This window comes from Macaca nemestrina, chromosome 5 (assembly GCF_043159975.1).
Source record: "Macaca nemestrina isolate mMacNem1 chromosome 5, mMacNem.hap1, whole genome shotgun sequence".
NCBI lineage: Eukaryota > Metazoa > Chordata > Mammalia > Primates > Cercopithecidae > Macaca > Macaca nemestrina.
The window spans coordinates 77702278-77728662 of record NC_092129.1 but is presented as its reverse complement, the minus strand read 5'-3'; the positions used below and the strand labels follow the sequence as shown (position 1 = coordinate 77728662).

General features: G+C 43.7%; 1 protein-coding gene across 5 annotated transcripts in view; it reads right to left on the bottom strand.

The window, feature by feature from the left end:
- The window catches only part of LOC105478743 (TUB like protein 4), a 287369-nt gene that overhangs the window by 74607 nt on the left and 186377 nt on the right, over positions 1-26385 (bottom strand). For all 5 annotated transcript variants that reach the window (XM_071096652.1, XM_011736357.2, XM_071096651.1 and 2 more), the window contains one exon: positions 10850-11011. Coding sequence is in view for 4 of the 5 variants with exons in the window: in XM_011736357.2 (XP_011734659.1) it covers positions 10850-11011 (162 nt within the window). In the remaining variant the exon portion in view is untranslated. The remainder of the gene's footprint in view (positions 1-10849; positions 11012-26385) is intronic.

The following is a 26385-nucleotide window of genomic DNA, read 5'->3' as shown; positions in this document are numbered from 1 at the left end:
GTGTGGGAATGAGAGCTGCCCTGTGTGGGAGTGAGAGCTGCCCTGGGCCCTGTGTGGGAGTGAGAGCTGCTCTGTGTGGGAGTGAGAGCTGCTCTGTGTGGGAGTGAGAGCTGCCCTGTGTGGGAATGAGAGCTGCCCTGTGTGGGAGTGAGAGCTGCTCTGGGCCCTGTGTGGGAGTGAGAGCTGCTCTGGGCCCTGTGTGGGAGTGAGAGCTGCTCTGTGTGGGAGTGAGAGCTGCCCTGTGTGGGAATGAGAGCTGCCCTGTGTGGGAGTGAGAGCTGCCCTGTGTGGGAATGAGAGCTGCCCTGTGTGGGAGTGAGAGCTGCTCTGGGCCCTGTGTGGGAGTGAGAGCTGCCCTGTGTGGGAGTGAGAGCTGCCCTGTGTGGGAATGAGAGCTGCCCTGTGTGGGAGTGAGAGCTGCCCTGTGTGGGAGTGAGAGCTGCCCTGTGTGGGAGTGAGAGCTGCTCTGTGTGGGAGTGAGAGCTGCCCTGTGTGGGAATGAGAGCTGCCCTGTGTGGGAGTGAGAGCTGCCCTGTGTGGGAGTGAGAGCTGCTCTGTGTGGGAATGAGAGCTGCCCTGTGTGGGAGTGAGAGCTGCTCTGGGCCCTGTGTGGGAGTGAGAGCTGCCCTGTGTGGGAGTGAGAGCTGCCCTGTGTGGGAGTGAGAGCTGCCCTGTGTGGGAGTGAGAGCTGCCCTGTGTGGGAGTGAGAGCTGCCCTGTGTGGGAGTGAGAGCTGCCCTGTGTGGGAGTGAGAGCTGCCCTGTGTGGGAGTGAGAGCTGCTCTGTGTGGGAGTGAGAGCTGCCCTGTGTGGGAGTGAGAGCTGCTCTGTGTGGGAATGAGAGCTGCCCTGTGTGGGAGTGAGAGCTGCTCTGGGCCCTGTGTGGGAATGAGAGCTGCCCTGTGTGGGAATGAGAGCTGCCCTGTGTGGGAATGAGAGCTGCCCTGTGTGGGAGTGAGAGCTGCTCTGTGTGGGAATGAGAGCTGCCCTGTGTGGGAGTGAGAGCTGCTCTGGGCCCTGTGTGGGAGTGAGAGCTGCCCTGTTGGGAGTGAGAGCTGCTCTGTGTGGGAATGAGAGCTGCCCTGTGTGGGAGTGAGAGCTGCTCTGGGCCCTGTGTGGGAGTGAGAGCTGCCCTGTGTGGGAGTGAGAGCTGCCCTGTGTGGGAGTGAGAGCTGCCCTGTGTGGGAGTGAGAGCTGCTCTGGGCCCTCTGTGTGGGAGTGAGAGCTGCTCTGGGCCCTCTGTGGGAGTGAGAGCTGCTCTGGGAGGGGCAGTTGTTGAGGCTGAATTGTGCTTACAGCCAGCCTTAAAGGGACAACAGAGGAAAATGTTTTCTTAGGGCAAATAGAAAACTCCTTGCAAATAATAAATTGTGACGTTTTCCTTTTGTGAAGTTCGATTTTTTTTCTATCAAAGAATAGACCTCTTCTATGTGTTAGTTGATACTTATACATCAAATATCGGTAAATTACTTTTTTTTTTTTTTGAGACAGTGTCTTGCTCTGTCACCCAGGCTGGAATGCAGTGGCGCGATCTCGGCTCACTGCAACTTCTGCTTCCCGGGTTCAAGCGATTCTCTTGCCTCAGCCTCCTGAGTAGCTGGGACTACAAGCGCCCGCCACCACGCCTGGCTAATTTTTTGTAGTTTTAGTAGAGACAGGTTTTCACCATGTTAGCCAGGATGGTCTCAATCTCCTGACGTCGTGATTCCCCTGCCTCGGCCTCCCAAAGTGCTGGGATTACAGGCATGAGCCACTGTGCCCAGCCTGTAAATTACTTTTCATTATAAAACTGTGGGCTGGGCGCAGTTTTGGGAGGCCAAGGCGGGCAGATCACCTGAAGTCAGGAGTTCAAGACCAGCCTGGCCAACATGGTGAAACCCTGTCTCCACTCAAAATACAAACATGAGCTGGGTATGGTGGTGCGCGCCTGTAATGCCAGCTACTCAGGAGGCTGAGGTGGGAGAATCACTTGAACCCAGGAGACAGAGGTTGCAGTGAGCTGAGATCGCACCATTGCATTCCAGCCTGGGCAACAAGAGCGAAAGTCTGTCTCAAACAAACAAACAAACAAACAAACAAACTGTGGTGTTTTTAGCTGAGAAAGCAAAGGGTTATACTACTGTTTTAAAGTTCTATCTTTTCCTTTCTGACTATGCAAGACAAAGGAAGCCCTCAGCAGGGACGTGTGCCTCCGTGTTGCTGCAGATGTGCTCCTCCAGAGCCATGAGCAGAGCCAGACTTAAACTATGTGCTTCAATCCAACAAGAACCTCCCTCCAAGAACGGAACAGATGAGGTGTGATAATGGCACTGTGGTTATGGAAGGATGCCACGCTTTGAGGAGATTTACACTAAAGTATGTACTGGTGAAATGATATGCTATCTGGGATTCGCTTTAAACACAGCAAAGAAGAAGAAAAAGAAAGGGATAAAAAAGCAAATGTAAAATATGCGGATTCCTTATTTTTCATATGCTACTGAAATTTTTCATAGTCAAATTAAAAAATTATATACTTAAAAATCCCTACAGAATCACTTATTTTTTGATTTTTACAGATGGGGTTTCACTATGTTGCACAGGTGCAATCCCATTCCTGATCAGCACGGGAGTTTTAACCTGCTTTAATGGGAGTTTCTGACTTGAGCCGGCTCACCCCTCATTAGACAATCTGGTGGTCCCCTGCACCCGGGAAGTAAACTGTATTGTAGACACCTAAATGACAGCAAACCACAGCTCAGAACTCCTGGGCTCAAGGGATCCTCCCACCTTAGCCTCCTGAGTAGCTGGAACTACAGGCACATGCCAATGTGCCTTGCCAGAATCATTTATTACTTGGATACTTTGGGGGAGTTAGGGAATCTCCTTGAGTTCTAAATTGGTACTTCAGTCATGACTTTATCTTTTAAAAGTGAATGAATTATTATTTTCAATTGACCAATGTTTTAACGTTTACCTGCATATGAGTATCTATAACAGTTCATTTTTCATCCCTTAATATATCTGGAAAGATATCTGCATACTAATTATTTTTAAATATTATTTTTATTTTATTTTATTTGAGATAGGGTCTCGCTCTGTTCCCCAGGCTGGAGTGCAGTGAGCAATCATAGCTCACTGCAGCCTCGACCTCCCAGGCTCAAGCAATCCTCCCACCTCAGCCTCCTGAGTAGCTAGGACTACTGGAATGTGCCACTACACCTGGTTAGTTTTTAATTTTTTGTAGAGATGGGGTCTTGCTACATTACCCTGGTTGGTCTTGAACGCTAGGCCTCAAGCAATTCTCCTGCTCTGGCCTCCCAAAGTGCTAAGATTACAGCATGATTTTAGGCCTGACCTAAAATTTATTTTTAAACCATTTGAACTAAATGAATTAAAAATTCTGTACTAAAATATTATTTTAAATAATCCTATTACACTAACTACTCAAGTCCTGATTCCACTCCACTCCAAATAGCAAATAAAGGTCATATTTCTTGCAAAACATGTACATGAAAAAGCTTTCATCTCACAGATGTCCCAGAAGTGCACAGGCATTCAGTGACTGTTACTGCTTCTCTCCCCAAATGACCTGACAGTGCTTAGCTGCCGTGAAGACACAGTGGCCTCAGGGACATGATCACACTAGCACACAACAGATCACACAGGGTGCAAAACCTCCTTAGCAGATGAGAAGGGATTTGGGACCTACCTTTTGCATCCCAAAACAAAAGGATAAACCTTCCCTCTTTCTAGGTTTAAAAAACACAAAACTAAATACAATCAGCACTGAGGCTAGAGAAGAAAATGCCACCTACTAGTACTGCATGTGCCAAGACCTGAAAAGCTAAAAGCTTTATCACGGTGACTATTTAATACTAGTCAGCCTGAACTCTTTCTACTTTATTTGAAATCATGGTTTAAGAGCGTCTAAGAAAATACCAGATTTAAGACTCTCTCCTTTTAAAAAGTTTTAGTATTTATAAAGAAATATTACCTCTACTCCCAGAAAACTAAAACCTGGATATCGCTAGCAAAAACATGTACTAGGTGAAGAATTCTCATTTCAAAAACAACTACCTTCTAAGCAAGGGCAATTTCTATAGAATATTCTTTAAATAGGGAGAATACTGTAGGTGGGTAGTTAAAATATAATCATGTTTTCAAAAACTCACTTTACCTACATTCTTTCATCCACTATATAAAGTGAAGTATATCTGTACCTGTATTTCAGGAGAACCATTAACCTCCCTTCAAGTGACACATTCTGGTCAAGTTATGTGAAAACTTAAATACTTTCAGTTAAGCTGGTTTGAGCACAATCATCTATAAACTTTAAGTAAAAATAAATAGTCCCAGATAGAAACACAGGAAGTGGAATCAACAGGACCTGGTGACTAAATGAAGGTTGTAGGTACAGAAAAGAGAGTCCAGGCCAGGCATGGTGGCTCACACCTGTAGTCCCAGCACTTTAGGAGGCTGAGGCGGGTGGATCACTTGAGGTCAGGAATTCGAGACCGGCCTAGCCAACATGGTGAAATCTCATCTTTACTAAAAATACAAAAATGAGCCAGGCATGGTGGCACATGCCTGTGTAGTCCCAGCTACTTGGGAGGGTGAGGCACAATAATCACTTGAACCCGGGAGGCAGAGGTTGCAGTGGGCTGAGATCGTGCCACTGGGCAACAGAGCAAGACTCCATCTCAAAAACAAAAAAAAAAGAAAATGAAAAAAAAAAAGAGTCCCAGTTTAGGGCATAAATGATTCCCAGTTTAGGACACAAACGATGAGCAATTCCCAGTTTAGGGCATACAAGATGAGCAAGAGAGGAGTGCAGCTGAGGGGCCAGAGGGAGAAGAGGCGGGGTGGAGAGGATGCTAAGTTCAGACCACAGTGGACTTGAGCAATGTCTACATCTACCCGGAGTTGCTCTGCAGGCATGGTGGTGGTGGTGACAGTGATGGTATCGCAGTGTGAAGGACAAGAGCGACGAGTGCGGGACAGGTGTGGGGAGCCGGCAGTGGACAGACGGGAGCTGATGCAGCTGTGGCAGTGGAAGAAATCACCCAAAGGATAGGAAAAAGGGAAGAGGCCTGAGGTTGGAACCTCAGAAGGGGGACCGAGTTGGAAAGGCATGCCATGTAAGAGCCAGGGAGGGAGATGACAGGGATGGGAGGAGGAGGTGAGATCCAGCTGGGAGAGGCATTGCTAGAAAGGATGTGCCTGGATGTGTTGACAGGGTCTAGAAGATGCCAACCAAGGTAGCCAAGCAGAGGACGGAAGCACCAGGCTGCCAAGGAGATCGCATCTGAGGCCAAGAGCCCAGAGAGAAGCATGCTCTGTGGCTCCTGAAGTAAGAAATAGGAACCAGTGACTGGGGAGGGAAGCTGCAAATGCCTGGAAGACACACAAAGGATACACATCTTTGCTTGACCCAGGACGGGAGCTACCCTGACTGTGGGGGGAAATGGGTGTCACTAACTTCCATAAGCTTTAACGCCCTGGAACTGTCTTAAGATGATTTTAAAAATGGTTCACGCATCCAAATTATGTATGTGCCTCACTGCAGGAGCTCTGTGGAGATGGGGTGTCAGAAATGACACAGGGACAAAGCCACAGTCTGGGAAGAGTTCTTAGCAGAACCCGTTGTCTCCCACAGCAGAGCAATGCCTGGGGGCTGCTTCCTGGAAATCCCCCAGGAAGGGCAGGAACAAGGAGAGGGTTTTCTTCCCATGCCATTTTATGTATGTGGTAACTTTCATTCAGAAGTTACCACAAAATTCTTCCACATTCAAACTGGAGTCTCAAATTGAAGTTTGGGGCTCTTCTTTTGACCTATCCTCAGTGGCCTCAGTCACATCAGCTGATCACCGCCCTAGGAGGACCACACTCAGCCTGGAAATGCTGGGGGGCACATTGGCAAGTCTACCTTTTTCATGGAAACACAGCTCAGGTTCTCACCGCATTCTCTAGTTGAAAGGCTTTCCAAGTGAATTGGCAGTTAGCTAAGATCCAAAACATGCTGGAAGAATATTTCAAAATGTCAACGTCTCAAATAACTTTCACATATCAAGGGGCAAGGTATTCTCCTAAACCCAAGGAGAACACAGAGGCAATGAAACATTCTCTCTGGCACACTCTGCTGTGATGCTGGGTGTTTCCAGAACTGCAAAAGCTTCACTGCTGCAGCATTACTCTGGATCAACTTAGGACCCAGATATTTTTTCCCAGTCATACTTACATTTATTTGACATTTTCTCTTTGTGTCATTCTGGTTTGCTCCCAAGCCCTATAAAACCCATTCTATTTATAAATATATCCCAAGTTTCTAAAGCTGAGTTTATATCACTATTTTAACTTTTCTGTTCTCCAAAATATTTTCTATCAGTCTATTAGGAACTGAATTGCATGCTCCAAAACTCATATGCTGAATTTTGTTGAACAAATGTATTGAACCCCCAATGTGACTATTTTTGGAGATGGAGCCTGTAAAGAGGTAATTACAGTTAAATGGGGTAGTATGGGTGGGACCCTAATCCAATAGGACTGGTATCCTTACAGGAAGAGGAAGAGACACTGGAAACGTGGGTGCACAGAGAAAAGTCCATGTGAGAACACAATAAAAAGGCAGGTGTCTGTAAGCCAAGGAGACAGAACTCAGGAGAAATCAGACCTTCCAACACCTTGATCTTGGACTTCCAGCCTCCAGAACTGTGAGAAATACATTTCTGTTGTTGAAGCTGCCCAGTCTGTGATATTGTGTCATGGCAGCCCAAGCAAACTAATACAGAGTCCTTACCCACTAAATAGATTCCAAGTAGGATTACATTCCCTTCTTGCAATTTAATGGAAGACAAATTTTACCCTGAAGTAAAACACATCCTTTGAACAGACATTAACAACATACTGTGAAAAATAACTTCTTTTTGAGACAAAGTTTCCCTCTTGTTGCCCAGGCTGGAGTGCAGTGGCGCCATCTCGGCTCACTGCAATGCCTCCCAGGTTCAACTAATTCTCCGCCTCAGACTCCGGAGTAGCTGGGACTACAGGCGCGTGCCACCACGCCTGGCTAATTTTTTTGTATTTTTAGTTGTGACGGGGTTTCACCGTGTTAGCCAGGATGGTCTAGATCTCCTGACCTCATGATCCACCCACCTCGGCCTCCCAAAGTGCTGGAATTAGAGGAGTGAGCCACCGCGCCCAGCCATGTACTGCTTATATTTTTTAAAGTTGACAGGAAGTAGCCTAAAATTCCACTAGAATCCAAAATAGCTCAAGATGTGAGGAAGAGGTTTACTTCTGGAAGCTGTTTTAACTCACATTAAAGGCAGAAAGTTCTCGGGGAAGCAGGAAGAGACTCAGTCGGCTTCCTGCTGCTCTACCTTCATGTCCACTGTTCAGAGCCCCCTGAGCTGCAGAGGTGCTGCTTTCCACATCGAACTCCTGACATTACAGCCATTAGGCTGGCGCACAACCTTTGTACTATTTTTTCATTAATAAAATCAAACCGAGCAACAGATATGAATGAGTGGCAGAGACGGGAAGAGGAGTATTCCTGCTCTACGTCCCAATTCAAACAGGACTGACAGAGTGCCTGATACACATCTTCTCTGTGGTAAATTCTTCCCAGGGTCCTTATTGCTTCAATGACCTACAAACCCTTTTATTATTATTATTATTTTTTTTTTTTTTTTTAAGAGATGGGGTCCCGCTATGTTGTCTAGGCTGGTCTCGAGAACTCCTGGGCTCAAGTGAGCCTCCCACCTCAGCCTCCTGACTAGCTGAGACAACAAGCACCCTGCTGCAACCCTTTTATTTAAAGGCAGTGGGGGCACTTTCCTAGAAGAAAATCCCACCTGTAAAAGCAGTCATCAGGACAGAGGCTGGGGCCAAGGGCCCAGCTGCTTGCCACATCAGCTCTTTCCTCACACCAAGGTCTACGCAGTCAAGGCCAGACACGTCAGCATGGTCTCCATGCTTCCCATGGCCACTGTCCTACCGACTCCTCCAGCCCCAGGAGTCCCCCTTCACATTCCAGAGCAGCAGGAAACCACTCCCTGTGGCACATGCACACCATGGTGTCAATATTCTGGAACTCTGCTCAGGCTGCCTGGAACAACGTACCCCAGATTCAACTTGGGAGTCATAGCCAGCCCTTCCTGGGAAGTCCTCCTCCACACATTGCCAAGCCACGGCAGCAGTATTCTGTGTAAGGAGAGGTCTGTCTCCTCGACAGGTCCAATTGTACCTCAAAGGCAAGAGCTACGTCTCTCTCAATGCTGTATTCCCAGTGGACCCCCTGCCTGTCCTACATGTGCGCAGTCTGCTGGGGACACTGGCTGGCACAACTCATCAGAGGACCCTGAGATGAACCTCACAGATGGCTCATGGGTTCCACCACTCTAGGCGAGGAGAGAATGTGAAGCCAAGACTTCCACTCCTGGATTTTTAAGGGCTTTCACATCTGTTCCTTCATTTGATCATTACAAAAGCCCTGCGGATTAGGCAGGAAATAATACATAGTCCTTGTCACATAGGAGAAACTGACATGGGAGAGATCAGGTGCCTTAGGCAAGGTCACTTGGGCAAGGTCACTTAATGCAACACACTTCGGAGACTCTGGGGGTAGTAAAAAGCTATAAAAATGCAGCTTTGTGGCCGGGCGCGGTGGCTCAAGCCTGTAATCCCAGCACTTTGGGAGGCCGAGGCGGGCGGATCACAAGGTCAGGAGATCGAGACCACAGTGAAACCCCGTCTCTACTAAAAATACAAAAAATTAGCCGGGCGCGGTGGCGGGCGCCTATAGTCCTAGCTACTCAGGAGGCTGAGGCAGGAGAATGGCGTGAACCCAGGAGGCGGAGCTTGCAGTGAGCCGAGATCGCGCCACTGCACTCCAGCCTGGGCAACAGCGTGAGACTCCGTCTCAAAAAAAAAAAAAAAAAAAAAAAAAAAAATGCAGCTTTGTAATAAATGAATCTAAGCATTTCATATAAATACACACAAATACTAGGGATAATTGGAAGTCTTTGGGGGAAAGCAAAGGAAGAAACATGGAGTTGAAAATACCTTTTCATAAATCTCATAATACCAATTTTGAGATGAGAAAAAATATTTGCCTTTTTACTTGAAAAATGGAAACATTAAATATATAGTGACTAGAGGAAAGCAATTCAGTTAAAAAAAGTGGCTCAAATATGAAAGTTATGGTTCCATATTACACTGCTTGGTTTCTTTTAACCAATAATAAACTTAAATCTCTGCTACAAAACATCCTGGCATTATATGTACTCTGCTGTACATGGAAAACACAAATTTTATATTTACAAAGGTTTTAACTAGTCAATCCTTATATTTTAAAAACGAATTTCATTTCATTTCATTACATTTCATTTCATTTATTTCATTTTTGAGATGGAGTCTAGTTCTGTTGTCCAGGCTGGAGTGCAGTGGCACAATCGCAGCTCACTTCAACCTCTACCTCCTGGTTCAAGCAATTCTCCTGTCTCAGCTTCTGAGTAGTTGGGACTACAGGTGCCCGCCACCATGCCTGGCTAATTTTTGTAATTTTTTTTAGTAGAGAAGGGGTCACCATATTGGTTAGCCTGGTCTCGAACTCCTGACCTTAGGTGATTAACTCGCCTTGGCCTCCCAAAGTGGTGGGATTACAGGCGTGAGCCAACATGCTCGGCCTCCAAAATGAATTATCAATATAGAATTGTATTGTTTTTACATGTTATTTTCTCATGAAAGTCAAACAGGCATATTAAATTTTGAAATTCAATTTTTAAAAAACGAACCAGAGGCTCATTAGCATAAAATAACTGCTTATAATCTTTTGATTCACTTCCCTCCAGCTCTTTTTAGCATGTGCATGGGCTTCTTTGTTGTCTTATGATGTAGGAATATACCACACATCCCATTTCCTATCCTGATTGTTTCAGCTTCGTATCAACTTAGTTGATATCTAATATCAACTGTATATTTATGCAGATTTTATTAATAAAAGTGTATGCACATTTTTTTTTTTTTTTTTTTTTTTTGAGATGGAGTCTCGCTCTGTCACCCAGGCTGGAGTGCAGTGGCCAGATCTCAGCTCACTGCAAGCTCCGCCTCCCGGGTTCACGCCATTCTCCTGCCTCAGCCTCCCGAGTAGCTGGGACTACAGGCGCCGCCACCTCACCCGGCTAAGTTTTTGTATTTTTAGTAGAGACGGGGTTTCACTGTGTTAGCCAGGATGGTCTCGATCTCCTGACCTCGTGATCCGCCCGTCTCGGCCTCCCAAAGTGCTGGGATTACAGGCTTGAGCCACTGCGCCCGGCCAAGAGTATGCACATTTTATATAATTAAAACATTAAATTAATGTTACCATATTGGTGGGAAATGTTGTTTCTCCAATTTATGGTTCATTTAAAATTTTTGTTTTAATTTTTACTTGAATAGTTTTTTGTTTTTTTTGAGACAGAGTCTCTCTCAGTCGCCCAGGCTGGAGTGCAGTGGCGCGATCTCGGCTCACTGCAACATCTGTCTCCCGGGTTCACGCCATTCTCCTGCCCCAGCCTCCCAAGTAGCTGGGACTACAGGCGCCCGCCACCATGCCCGGCTAATTTTTTTGTATTTTTAGTAGAGACGGGGTTTCACCTTATTAGCCAGGATGGTCTCAATCTCCTGACCTCGTGATCCGCCGGCCACGGCCTCCCAAAGTGCTGGGATTACAGGCATGAGCCACTGCGCCCGGCCCTACTTGGACAGTTTTATTGTTCTTTTCCATTGTGATTCTTAAAGAGGCTTTTGCACCAGCTCCGCTTCTCCTGCCCCTTTCTTCCCTCCGAGTGCCCATGGTTTTAACATCACATACCCACATTTCAGAGGTGTTACCTGTTGATCATCAGGAGTCCATATGCCACACGTAATTTGACTTTCCAAGTTGATTTCGGATGACCAGTGTCTTTGTCCACTGACAGAACCAACCAGGACAAACCCATCTCGATAGGAAATAAGTGCTTGAGTTCCATCATGGCTCCACGTGAAATCACTCACCTTGGGGACACACACAGAAAAGGGTCAGTTTGTAATCTGAAAAGGAAAACACTTTTATCAAAGTCTACACATAGTCATTAACTTAGCCTTTTGGCTAAGATGGAGATGGCCTTAAAACATAACATATGTTATTTGAAAGCTATAAAAAAAACTATTGAAGCCAGCCACAGTGCCTCATGCCTGTAAACCCAGAATGCTGGGAAGCCAAAGTGAGAGGATCATTTGAAGCCAGGAGTTCGAGCCCAGCCTAGACAACATAGCGAGATCCTACCTCTACAAAAAATTTTAAGAATTAGTCAGGGCCAGATGCGGTGTTCATGCCTGTAATCCCAGCACTTTGGGAAGCCGAGGCAGGCAGATCACTTGAGGTCAGGAGTTCGAGACCAGCCAGCCTGGCCAACATGGTAAAACCCCGTCTCTACTAAAAATACAAAAATGAGGCAAGCGTGATGGTGCGTGCCTGTAGGCCCAGCTACTCAGGAGGCAGAGGTGAGAGAATCACTTGAACCTGGGAGGCAGAGGCTGCAGTGAGCCAAGATCGCAACATTGCACTCCAGCCTGGTCAACAGAGCGAAACTCTGTCTCAAAATAATTAGTCGGCAGTGGTGGCACACACCTGTGGTCTTAGCTACTCAGGAGGCTGAGGTGGGAGGATTGCTTGAGCCTAGGAGGTTGAGGCCTTAGTGAGCTATCATTGTGCCTCCATACTCCAGCCTGGGTGACAGAGTAAGGTATTGTCTCTAAAGAAATATTTTTAAGAAAAATGAATGAAACTGACTTCAGGGCATACTGTGCATCAACAGTGTTCTATGTGTTTCATGTACATTAATTCATTAAGCCTTAAGTCAACAGCCTATGGAAGGTATTATTGTTCTCATCTATGGAGAAGACTCAGTCAACAGAGGAGGCAAGAGACAGAAACAGGAAAAATCCCAGGAAAAGCTGGCTATAGGGTCCTTCCTTTCAACCACTGTTACACTGCCTCTCACTTATGGTTAGTAACAGATTCTCCATCAGTGTCTGTTGACCCCGTACCAAAATAGTAAAGCTCTAAGTTTCTGATTATATTCCCCCTTGGTCTTGCTAACAATATCCCCTCAATCAGAATGAAGAAAAAAAAAATCTAACTGAAAAACATTATTTATACTTGGGTGTTAAGTTTATCAAATGCATTTATTACATCTATTCAAATGACCACATTTTTCCCTCTATTAATCTACTGTGGTAATTTGTTTGTATGGATTTTTACACATCATCCTATGCTTGCATACCTATCAGAGTCCAATTTAGAGGTAAAGTATTGTCTTTTTATGCACAGCTGAAACTGATTTGCTAGTGTCTTTAGATTTTCTGCATCTGCATTCATTAGTAGACCTGTGATTTTGTTTTGGTAGTGCGTCTCTGGATGTAGCAGGGTTATGTTACCTCTCTCAGGATGAGCTGAAGTAGTCTCTCTTTTTCCAATGCCTGGAAGAATTTGTATAAACTGAGATGATTTGTTGCTTCAAAGTTTAGTAGACAAGCCTGCCAAATCATCTGGCTATGTATTTTTGTAATGGGGAGATTATTAACCACTTCTTCAATTTAATAGTCCTAGTACTAAACTTTCACGTTTTCTTTTGAGACAGTGTTTTGTTCTGTTGCCAGTCTGAAATGCAGTGACACAATCTTGGCTCAGTGCAACCTCCACCTCCCGGGTCCAAGCGATTCTCTTGCCTCAGCCTTCTGAGTAGCTGGGATTACAGGCACGCACCACCACACCCAGCTAATTTTTGTATTTTTAGTAGAGATGGGGTTTTGCCATGTTGGCCAGGCTGGTCTCCAACTCCTGATCTCAAGTGATCTGTCTGCCTCTGCCTCCCAAAGTGCTGGAATTACAGGCGTGAGGCACTGCGCCTAGTCTAAACTTTCAACCTTTTTACTTCTTGAGTCAGTTCTGATAATTTTAGGGCTGGGCGCGGTGGTTCATGCCTGTAATTCCAGCACTTTGACAGGTCGAGGCAGCTGGATCACGAGGTCAAGAGATCGAGACCATCTGGCCAACATGGTGAAACCCCGTCTCTACCAAAAATACAAAAATGAGCTGGGCATGGTGGTGCGCACCTGTAGTCCCAGCTACTTGGGAGGCTGAGGCAGGAGAATCGCTGGAACCCAGGAGGTGGAGGCTGCAGTGAGCCGAGATCATGCCACTGCACTCCAGCCTGGCAACAGAGAGAGACTCCATCTTAAAAAAAAAAAAAAAAGTTCTGATAATTTTGAAAAGGAATTTGTCCATTTCACGTAAGTTTTCAAAACTGTTGGCAAGTAGTTGTTAATATTTTCCTTTTAAAAATAACTTTATTAAGGTATAATTTACATGCAGTAAAGTCCCCCCTCGCCCCAGGAGTCAATCCCCAACCCTAGTCCTAGGCAGTGATCTGATTTCTGTAACTGTTGTTCATTCTAGAATTTTACATGAATGGGACCTTCTGTGTCTAAATACTTTTACTCAGCATAAAGATGTTGAGAGTCATCTGAATTATGTGTGTCAGTAGTTCATTCCTTTTTATACATATTATTCCACTGTACGAATATACCACAATTTGTCTATCCAAATTGCTACTCAGCAAAGTCTCAGGATACAAAATCAACACACAAAAATCACTAGCATTCCTATACACCACCAACAGCCAAACCAGGAACAAACTCGTATTCGCAACTGCCACAAAAAGAATGAAACGCCTAGGAATACAGCTAACCAGCGAGGTGAAGAATCTCTACAAGGAGAACTACAAAACACTACTCAAAGAAATCAGAGATGACACAAACAAATGGAAACACACTCCATGCTCATGGATAGGAAGAATCAATATCACTAAAAGGGCCATACTACCCAAAACAGTTTATAGATTTAATGCTATTTCTATCAAACTACCAAAGACATTCCTCACAGAACATTTTAAAATTCATACGGAACCAAAAAAGAGCCCAAAGAGTCAAGGCAGTCCTAAGCAAAAAGAATAAAGCTGGAGGCATCATGCTACCTGACTTCAAACTATACTACAGGGCTACAGTAACCAAAACAGCATGGTACTGGTACAAAAACAGACACATAGACCAATGGAACAGAACAGAGAACCCAGAAATAAGGCTGTACATTTACAACCATCTGATCTTTGACAAAGGTGACAAAAACAAACAATGGGGAAAGGACTCCCTATTCAATAAATGGTGCTGGGATAACTGGGTAGCCATATGCAGAATATTGAAACTGGATCCCTTTCTTATACAATATATAAAAATCAACTCAAGATTAAAGACTTAACTATAAAAACCCTGGAAGACAATCTAGGCAATATCATTCTGGACATAGGAACGGGCAAAGACTTCGTGATGAATATACCAAAAGCAATCGCAACAAAAGCAAAAATTGACAAGTAAGATCTAGTTGAACTAAAGAGCTTCAGAACAGCAAAAGAAACTATCAATAAAGTAAAAAGATAACCTAGAGAATAGGAGAAAAATTTCACAAAGTATGCATCTGACAAAGGTCTAATATAAAGCATCTATAAGGATAAACAAATTTATAAGAAAACAACTCCTAAAAAGTGGGCAAAAAATATGAACTGACAGTTTTCAAAAGAAGACATACATGCAGCCAACAAACATATTTATTTAAGGCTCAACATCACTGATTAAAGAAATGCAATCAAAACCACAATGAGATATCATCTCACATCAGTTGGAATGGCTATGATTAAAAAGTCAAAAAATAGGGCTGGGCAAGGTGGTTCACACCTGTAAATCCTAGCATTTTGGGAGGCCAAGGCAAGCAGATCATAAGGTTAAGGGATGAGACCATCCTGGCTAACATGGTGAAGCCCCGTCTCTACTAAAAATACAAAAATTAACTGGATGTGGTGGCACGTGCCTGTAGTCCCAGCTACTTGGGAGGCTGAGGCAGGAGAGCTGCTTGAACCTGGGAGGTGGAGGTTGTAGTGAGCTGAGACTGTGCCACTGCACTCTAGCCTGGCGACAGAGCAAGGCTCCATCTCAAAAAAGAAAAAAAAAAAGTAATAATAAAATAAAATAAAAAGTCAAAAAATAACAGATGCTGGAGAGGATGCAGAGAAAAAGGAACACTTACACACTATTGGTTAGGTTGTAAATTAGTTCACCCATTGTGGAAAACAGTGTAGTGATTCCTCAAAGACCCAAAAACAGAACTACTATTCAATCCAGCAATCCCATTACGGGGTATATACCCAAAGGACTATAAATCGTTCTGTCATAAAGACACATGCACATGTATGTTCACTGCAGCACTATTTATGACAGAAAGACACTGAATCAACCTAAATGCCCATCAATAGTAGACTGGATAAAGAAAATGTGGTACATATACACCATGGAATACTATGCAGCCATAAAAAAGAATGAAATTAGGCTAGGCGTGGTGGCTCATGCCTGTAATCCCAGCACTTTGGGAGGCCAAGGTAGGCAGATCACGAGGTCAGGAGATCAAGAGCATCCTGGCCAACATGGTGAAACCCTGTCTCTACTAAAAATACAAAGATAGCTGGGCATGGTGGCACATGCCTGTAATTCCAGCTACTCGGGAGGCTGAGGCAAGAGAATCATTTGACTCCGGGATGGAGATGGAGGTTATAGCGAGCCAAGATCGCGCCACTGCGCTCTAGCCTGGTGACAGAGCAAGACTCTGCCTCAAAAAAAAAAAAAAAAAAAGAACGAGATCATGTCCTTTGCAGGAACATGGATGGAGCTGGAGGCCATTATGTTTAGCAAACTAACACAGGAACAGAAAATCAAATACAGCATGTTCTCACTTAACAATGACAAAAACACACGGACACATTGAGGGGAACAACATATACTGGGGCCTATCAGAGGGTGGAAGATGAAGGGTAGAAAAGAGGGAGGGGATCAGGAAAAATAACTAAAGGCTTAACACCTGGGTGACAAAATACCTGTACAACAAACCCCCATGACACAAGTGTACCTATATAACAAATCTGCACATGTACCCCTGAACTACAAAGTTAAAACAAATTGCTAGACAGCTGGGTTGTTTCCAGCATTTAGTTATTATAAAACTACTATGAACATTCATGTGCAAGACATTTTGTGACACATGATTTCATTTCATTGAGTAAATACCTAGGAGTGGAACTGTTGGGCCATATGGTAAATGTATGTTTAACTGTATAAGAAATTACGAAACCGTTTTCCAAAGTGGTTATGTCAGTGCCTGTAATCCTAGCTACTCAGAAGGCTAAGATAGGAGAATCGCTTGAACCTGGGAGGTGGAGGTTGCAGAGAGCCAAGATCGCGCCACTGCACTTCAGCCTGGGCGACAAAGTGAGACACTGTCTCAAAAAACCAAAGTGGTTATGTCATTTTACACTTGCATCTGCTTTTTTTTTTTTTTTTTTTTTTTTTTTGAGACGGAGTCTGGCTCTGTCGCCCGGGCTGGAGTGCAGTGGCCGGATCTCAGCTCACTGCAAGCTCCGCCCCCCGGGTTTATGCCATTCTCCTGCCTCAGCCTTCTGAGTAGCTGGGACTACAGGCGCCCGCCGCCTCGCCCGGCTAGTTTTTTGTATTTTTTAGTAGAGACGGGGTTTCACCGTGTTCGCCAGGATGGTCTCGATCTCCTGACCTCGTGATCCGCCCGTCTCGGCCTCCCAAAGTGCTGGGATTACAGGCTTGAGCCACTGCGCCCGGCCTGCTTTTTTTTTTTTTTTTTTTTTTTGAGACAGTTTTTTGCTCTTCTTGTCCAGGCTAGAGTGCAATGGCACAATCTTGGCTCACCGCAACCTCCTCTTCCCCGGTTCAAGCAATTCTCCTGCCTCAGTTTCCCAAGTAGCTGGGATTACAGGCGCCTGCTACCAAACCTGGCTAATTTTGTATTTTTAGTAGAGATGAGGTTTCTCCATGTTGGTCAGGCTGATCTTGAACTCCCGACCTCAGGTGATGCGCCCGCCTCAGCTTCCCAAAGTGCTCAGATTACAGGCGTCAGCCACCAGGGCAGGCCTGTTGTCAGTCATTTTAATTTTAACTACTCTAGTAGGTGTATGACATTGTCTTTCTAACTTGCATTTCCATAATGACTAATATGTTGGGCATCATTTCATGTGTTGATTGATCATCTACACATCTTTTGGGGTATATCTGTTCAAATCCCTTTCCATATACAGTTTGCCATCTGTATCCATGGATTCTGTATCCATGAATTCAACCAACTTTGAATAAAAAATAATTGGAAAATATTACATTTGTATCGAACATGTACGCTTTTTCCCCCTTGTCATTATCCCTAAATAATATAACAACTATTTATTTAGCATTTACATTGTATTAGGTATTACAAGTAACCTAGAGATGATTTAAAGTATACAAGATGGGCTGGGCGCAGTGGCTCACACCTGTAATCCCAGCACTTTGGGAGACCAAGGCAGGAGGATCACTTGAGGTCAGGAGTTCGAGACCAGCCTGACCAACGTGATGAAAGCCCGTCACTACTCAAAATGCAAAAATTAGCCGGGCATAGTAATGTGCATCTGTAGTCCCAGCTACTCAGGAGGCTGAGTCGGGAGAATTGCTTGAATCTGGGAGGCAGAGCCAGTATCAAGCCATTGCTCTCCAATACAGAGTGAGATGCCATCTCAAAACAAATAAATAAATAAAGTATACAAGATGATGTACAAGGATTATATACAAATATTATACCATATACATGAGCATCCGTGAATTTTGGTATCTGTGGGAAGTCCTGGAACCAATCCCCTATGGATATCAAGGGATGACTACACGAATGCAGGCAAATATATTTAAAATATATATAGTAAATACCAGTTTTCACCTTCTGCCATAAAATTTCTCTATAAATTCTAGATATAGGCCGGGCGCGGTGGCTCAAGCCTGTAATCCCAGCACTTTGGGAGGCTGAGACGGGCGGATCACGAGGTTAGGAGATCGAGACCATCCTGGCTAACACCGTGAAACCCCGTCTCTACTAAAAATACAAAAAACTAGCCGGGCGAGGTGGCGGGCGCCTGTAGTCCCAGCTACTCCGGAGGCTGAGGCAGGAGAATGGCGTGAACCCGGGAGGCGGAGCTTGCAGTGAGCTGAGATCCGGCCACTGCACTCCAGCCCGGGCTACAGAGCAAGACTCCGTCTCAAAAAAAAAAAAAAAAAAAAAAAATTCTAGATATAATCCTTTATCAGATATGTGTATTTCAAATATTTTCTCCCGGTCTTTGGTTTGCCTTTTCATTTTCTTTTTTTTTTTTTGAGACGGAGTCTTTCTCTGTCCCCCAAGCTGGAGCGCAGTGGCACAATCTCGGCTCACTGCAAGCTCTGCCTCCTGGGTTTACGCCATTCTCCTGCCTCAGCCTCCCGAGTAGCTGGGACTACAGGCACCCGCCGCTTCGCCCCGCTATTTTTTTGTATTTTTTAGTAGAGACAGGGTTTCACCATGTTAGCCAGGATAGTCTCGATCTCCTGACCTCGTGATCCGCCCGTCTCAGCCTCCCAAAGTGCTGGGATTACAGGCTTGAGCCACCGCGCCCGGCCCGCCTTTTCATTTTTTAAATGGTATCTTCCAAAGAGAAGAAGTTTAAATTCAAAAGAATTAATTTATAACTGGCCCATAATAAATGTATATATGTATGACAAGTGTATATATGTATACATAGTATAATGCATGAACACACAGTATAATGATCAAATCAGAGTTAATACCATATCTCTTTAAACATTTATCATTTCGGCCGGGCCCAGTGGCTCACGCCTGCAATCCCAGCACTTTGGGAGACTGAGGCAGGCGGATCACGAGGTCAAGAGATGGAGACCATCCTGGCTAACACAGTGAAACCCCGTCTCTACTAAAAATACAAAAAAAAAAAAAAAAAATTAGCTGGGCATGGTGGCAGGCGCCTGTAGTCCCAGATACTCGGGAGGCTGAGGCAGGAGAATGGCGTGAACCCGGGAGGCAGAGCTTGCAGTGAGCCCGAGATCAAGTCACTGCACTCCAGCCTGGGTGACAGAGCGAGACTCTGCCTAAAAAAAAAAACCAAAAACAAAAAACATTTATCATTTCTTTGTGGTAACAATACTCAAAATTTTCTCTTCTAGCAATCTTGAAATAGGCTCTGTTATTTGCTATACTTACTCTACTGTGTAATAGAACACCAAATCTTATTTTTCCTAATTGTGACTTCGTATCGTTACATTTCAATTAAGTCCAATATCAAGTTTTTTCTTTTATGGATCATGCTTTCTGTATCCAATTCAAGAAATCTTTGTTTAGCCCCAGGCTGCAAAGACTTCTAGAAGTTTAGCTTTTACACTTATGTTGTAGGAGTTATTGAAAAATTATTTTAGGCAGAGAGGAAAAGGGGTCCTGGGAAGTTGTTCTTTTTTTCTAAACATTTTTGTGGAGAATGGGGTCTTGCTATGTTGCCCAGGCAGGTCTCGAACTCCTAGGCTCAAGCTATCCTCCCGCCTCTGCCTCCCTGAGAGCTGGGATTACAGGCCTGAGCCTGTAAATTTCTTAAAGCCAGGCTGGCAATCTTTTTTTTTTTTTTTTTTTTTTTTTTTTGAGACGGAGCCTTGCTCTGCCGCCCAGGCTGGAGTGCAGTGGCCGGATCTCAGCTCACTGCAAGCTCCGCCTCCCGGGTTCACGCCATTCTCCTGCCTCAGCCTCCCGAGCAGCTGGGACTACAGGTGCCCGCCACCACGCCCGGCTAGTTTTTTGTATTTTTAAATAGAGACGGGGTTTCACCGTGTCAGCCAGGATGGTCTCAATCTCCTGACCTCGTGATCCGCCCGTCTCGGCCTCCCAAAGTGCTGGGATTACAGGCTTGAGCCACCGCGCCCGGCCAATAATGTTTTAAGATAAATACCTATCTGACCAATGATCACAGTTTTATTGCTAATATAAGTAATTAAGGATACACATTTATCTCACAGCACCACTTTAAGCATATCTCACAAATTCTGGTATATAATTAAGAAAAAAACTCTTGATTTTTTTTTTTTTTTTACCTTGTCCAAATTCCTATCTCAGGGGTCTTGGGAGGCATGCCCTACAAATCATAAATTGTCATCAGACAGGCTGGGTTTTATTTAACCCTATATATCACGATTTACTTTCCAGCCTGACTCTGGCATAACATTACAAGACAAAGAAGAAAATCAAAATATTTTACCCCAAAACATGCTTCTTTGCCATATTTTGAAATGGCCCTGCAAAGCTGTTTCTTGTGGGGAAAAGTTTGCATCGGTAAAGAATCTCTACTAATGTCGCTAGATCTTTTTCTTCCAGACCCCTCCCAATTCTAAAGAGACTACCTAAAATCTGAATAGGAAACATTTGTCATCCTACTGTCTCTAACGACATCCACAAAAAGACTTGAAAATAACTTTGGGCTGCACAATCTTTATTTTAACCTGAGTATTACCTTCCTATCAATCCCGGGTCTTCAGACAAACTCAACCAATTGTCAACCAGAAAATACTTAAATTCACCATAGCCTGTAACCTCCCGGACCCCCTTTGAGTTATTCTGCCTTTCTGGACCAAAGCAATGTATTTCTTAAATGTATTTGATTGATGTCTCAAGCCTCTCCAAAGTGTATGAAACCAAACTGTGGCCCGACCACCTTGGGCACATGTTCTCAGGACTTCCTGAGGACTGTGTCACGGGCCATGGTCACTCATAAATGGCTCAGAATAAATCTCTTCAAATATCTTACAGAGTTTGACTCTTTTTGTCAGCATAATGTTTTCATTATAATTTATATCTAGGATTTTATAAATGTCTATTAAATATATTCTTTAAATCATGAGCTATTTAACAACATATTTAAAAATGTCTAAACAGGCCGGGCGCAGTGGCTCACGCCTGTAGTCCCAGCACTTTGGGAGGCTGTGGCAGGTGGATCACCTGAGGTCAGGAGTTCGAGGCTGGCCCAGCCAACATGGTGAAACCCTGTCTCTACTAAAAATACCAAAAATTAGCCAGGTGTAGTGGCGGGCTCCTGTAATCCCAGCTACTCATAAGACTGGGACAGGAGAATCGCTTGAACCCGGGAGGCAGAGGTTGCAGTGAGCGCCATTGCACTCCAGCCTGGGCAACGAGAGTGAAACTCGGTCACAAGACAAAAAACAAAAACAGACAGGGATCTGTTATCTTTTCATTATTAACTTCTAACCCAGTTGCACCGTGTTCAGAGATCATGGTCTATAATCATAAAACATGACACTGGAAATCTGTTTTTTATTTATGTCCTAGAACAGGATCGGCAAGCTATGGCCTGTAAGCCAAATCTGACCTGTCACCTACTTTTGTATGGCCCACAAACTGAGAATGGTTTTAAGTGGTTCAGAAGAAAAAATCAAAAGAATGAGATTTTGTTATTTGAAATTACATAAAATTCCAATTTCAGTGTTCATAAATCAAATTTTAAATTTTGTCAAAAATATTTTGGAAATCTGATTTTCCTCTTGTTATATGATACCTATATTATATCCTCAATTTTGGCTCCTGGTCCACAAAACCTAAAATATTTACTATCTGACCCGTCACAGAAAAGGTTTGCAGAATCCTGTCCTAGAACATCAATTTTTTAACCCTTCCGTGTTTGAGAAAAATGTATGTTCTCCAATTGGTGAATTAAGAACCTATAAATGTCCTTTAGGTCAAGCTTGTTAATTGTGTTGCTCAGATCGTCTGCATCTTTGCTGACTGTCATTAAAATGTCTGAGTATGTCAATGGATTTATTTTCCTTTCAGTTCTATTAGTTTCCTTCATTTATTGTGATGCTATTAATAAGTGTATACATATTAAAAATATATGCTTGGTAAACTACAGCTTACCAAATAATGCTTTCTGTCTTCAAATCTACTTTATCTGATACTAATATACAGTTACATCAGCTTTATCTTTTTTCTTGGTTATTTGCAAGATATATCTTTCTCATCTTTTAAATTTGTTTATGTCCTTAAGTCTGAGGTGTGGCTCTAAACAGTATATACTGTTATCTATATTTTTACAAATATAATCTGCTAAGCTTTATCTTTTAATTGGTAAATTTAATCTATTTACATTTATTCTAATTAGTGTTATGTTGTTCCTATTTTCTACCACCTTGGTTTTTCAGTTTGTCCTACATGGTGTTTCTTTTTAATCTTTTCTAACAAAACAAATGCTATCAATAATCTTCACTGTTGCTTATAGTTACAAACATTTAGCTTTTAAAAAAATCTATGGTATTAATGGATATATGACATTTCAGGTAATGAGAAAATAAGTGAACAAACACCAAAAAAACATGAACTTCTGGCTGTTTTTTAAGCAGGGTTTATGGGTTTATGTTGTGTGTGTCAGGCCTCTGAGCCCAAGCCAAGCCATCGCATCCCCTGTGACTTGCACGTATACACCCAGATGGCCTGAAGTAACTGAATAATCACAAAATAAGTGAAAATGTTCTACACCTGCCTTAACTGATGACATTCCACCACAAAAGAAGTGAAAATGACCGGTCCTTGCCTTAAGTGATGACATTACCTTGTGAAAGTCCTTTTCCTGGCTCATCCTGGCTCAAAAAGCTCCCCCACTGAGCACCTTGTGACCCCGACTCCTGCCCACCAGAGAAAACATCCCTTTGGCCGTAATTTTCCTTTACCTAACCAAATCCTATAAAACGGCGCTACCCTTATCTCCCTTTGCTGACTCTCTCTTCCGACTCAGCCCGCCTGCACCCAGGTGATTAAAAAGCTTTATTGCTCACACAAAGCGTGTTTGGTGGTCTCTTCACACGGACGTGCAATGACAGTGTGATCAGCAATGTCTGTATCATGACAATGGCATGATTTGTGAGATAGCTCTTGAATAGCTGGTCTCAGATTACTGAAAAAAGTTGTTTCCTCAGATAAACTCAGAACCTTGGCTTCACTGACTTTATGTTCCAACCAATTGGTTTTTCTCATTAACATAAAACGATGTCTGGTTTTTCTCATTAACATAAAACGATGTTTTTCAGAAACAATGCATTGCATTCCGGAATAAAATTTAAAAGTTCTTTCATTTTGCAAAGATAATGCTATTTACTTATATGCATTTTAACTATGTATCTTAAAAAAGATTTGTACTAAAAGAAAAAACTATTTTGGGAAATCTCCTTAATCAATGGCCAAAACGCATAGCCAGTAAAAAGAAGCTTCTTAGACATACCAGCAATTTGACATCACACAAAAAAACTGGTAATAGAGGACGTTCACATGGACTAACTGGGTTTCTATTTATTTGTCTAGAGACTTGGTCTTGCTTTGTTGCCAGGCTGGAGCGCAGTCGCACAATCAGAGTTCGCTGCAGCCTTAAATGGCTGGGCTCAAGCCATCCTCCTGCTGCTGCCTTCTGAGTACCTGGGACTACAGGGTGGTGCTACCATACCAAGCTAATTTTAAAATTATTTTTGTCGAGATGAGGTCTTGCTATATTGTCCAGGCTGATCTTGAACTCTGGTCACAAGAGATCCTCCTGACTCAGTCTCCCAACTAGCCACTTGGCCAAATTTGGGTTTATTAGGTCAACATAAAGTGATAAGAATATATCATGACTGGAAAAACAAAACCAGAGAAAACCAAGTATTAAATTACTTTAAAAAACAAAAAACAAAAAAGAAAAGAAAAAAAGTGGCGGCTCATCGCTGTAATCCCAGCACTTTGGGAGGCCAAGGTGGGTGGATCTCCTGAGCCCAGGAGTTCAAGAACAGCCTGGGCAACATGGTGAAACCCTGTCTCTATTTTAGAAGAGACAGGGTTTAGTACCTCTCTTTTAGGTACAAAAAATTAGCCGGGTGTGGCGGTGCATGCCTCTAATCCCAGCTACTCAGGAGACTGAAGCACAAGAATTGCTTGAACCCGGGAGACGGAGGTTGCAGCGAGCCGAGATCACGCCACTGCACTCCAGCCTGGGTGACAGAGAGACCCTGTCTCTAAAACAAAACAAAACAAAACGGCAGAAACTCCAGTTCTTGTGGTTGTTTTTCAACTGCAGAAGGTTGCAATGCTCTTGCTTTACTAAAGAGAGTTCTCAGGCAGGGATTAATTGAAGCTGAGCAGCAGGCTGACCATGCCATTGACCCAGGCAGCTTTTCATCAGACTGTCTCAGAGTGTGTGTGCCTGGTACAGCCGCCCCTGGTGACTAATACTGTAAAATAATGCGTGTACTGTTCCAAACTCATTTCTGAAATAAAGGACTCTTAATAATTTCCCGAAAAAGAAACTGTTAAAGCATCTCTTAGCTTTTGCCAAATGTATGATTTCTTTGTGACAATGAAAGTCATGCTATATAATGAAGATAATCTGTCATTTCTTCTAAAAAGTAGTCTTTTTCTCTGAGCTGGTTTCAAGGACACTCCTCTTCTAAGCCACAGAACTTTTCCAACCACTACCTTGACCAGTGATCCAACGTCACAAGTGTATGGTGTCCTTTTAGTTGGATAAGATCTGACTCCAAGACGATTAAAGGCAGCCAAGCCTCCCCCAAAATGCCAGTGTTTAATGATGACGGTTGTTCAACGGGTTCTAAGATTTGAAAAATCTGAGTTCCAAACGGCAAAAGTAAACAAAACTCTAACTGAGATCACAACATACAGTAATTACTTTAGTCGAACCTGGTAGGCAGGCATTTGAGAGATTTTGGGTGCTTCCAGACGTTCTGTGGCCCAGGGAAGCTCATTTGCCTCCAGGGCTAAACTCATCCTCCCTTTCTTGTTTCTAATATCTGCTCCAAACTCTCAATGGAAAGAAACACAAGGGAAGTGCCGGGTGGTGGTGACCTCACAGCTGCTATGGAGATGACAGAGGGCCCCTGCTCACAGAGGCTCCTGCTAGGAGAATCCATGTGCTGGTGGCACTGCTTGGCTGGTGGGGTGGGCCTTTTAATGGTAATGAAGCCTGAGCTCCTTGTGGTATACAGTCATGTCGATTAACAATGGGGATACATTCTAAGAAGTATGTCATTAGGCAAGTCCCTTGTGCACTTACTCAAACCTGGATGGTAGAGCCTGCTCCACACCTAGGCTGTGTGGGACAGACTATTGCTCCTAGGCTCCAAACCTGTACACGTGACTAAACCTGTACACATGGCAACTGTAATACCATGGCAAGTATTCATGTGACTAAAGCTATCTAAACATAGACAACATACAGTAAAAATACAGTATAAAAGATAAAAAATGGTTCACCTATAAAGGGCACTTACCATGAATGGAGCTTGCAGGACTGGAAGTTGCTCTGGGTGAGCCAGAGAGTGAGTGGAGAGTGACTGAAGGCCTAGGACATTACCTTGTATGCTCTGCACACTTTATCAACACTGGATACTTAGGCTGCACTCATTTTATTTAAAAAATGGTTCTTTCCTCAATAATAAATTAACCTTAGCTTATTGTAACTGTTTTACTTTTTAAACTTTTCAATTTTTCAAAAAGTTTGATACTTTTTTTGATCCTTTTGTAATAACACTTAAAACACAAACATATTATATAGCTATACCAAAATATTTTTTCTTTATATCCTTATTCTGTAAGCTTTTTCTATGAATATTTTTTTTCTTTTTAAATGTTTTTGCTAAAAACTAAGACACAAACACATTAGCCTAGGCCTACACTGGGTCAGGATGATTCCACCTCCACACCTTGTCCCACTGGAAGGTCTTCAGGGGTGTGATGGTTAATATTAAGTGTCAAACTTGACTGGACTGAAGAATGCAAAGTATTGTTCCTGGCTGTGTTTGAGAGGGTGTTCCCAAAGGATATTAACAACATTTGAGTCAGTGAGCTGGGAGAGGCAGACCCACCCTCAATCTGTTGGATACCATCTAATCAGCTGCCAGCACAGCTAGAATAAAGCAGGCAGGAGAAGATGGAAGAATGACTTGCAGAGTCTTCCAGCCTTCATCTCTCTCCCATGCTGATGCCTCCTGCCCTTGAACATCAGACTCCAAGTTACTCAGCTTTTGGACTCTTGGGCTTAGGCCAGTGATTTGCCAGGGGCTCTTAGGCCTTCGGCCACAGACTGAAGGCTGCACTGTCAACTTCCCTACTTTTGAGATTTTGGGACTCAGACTGATCCACCACTGGCTTCCTTGCCCCTCAACCTGCAGACGGCCTATCGTGGGACTTCACCTCATGATCATGTGAGTCAATTCTCCCTAATAAACTCCCTTTCATATAGACATCTATCCTATTAGTTCCACCCTCTAGAGAACCCTAACACAAAGGGCAATAACATATCCATGGAGCTGTCATCTCCTATAACAATGCCTTCTTCAGGAATACCTCCTGAAAGGCCTGCCTGAGACTGCTA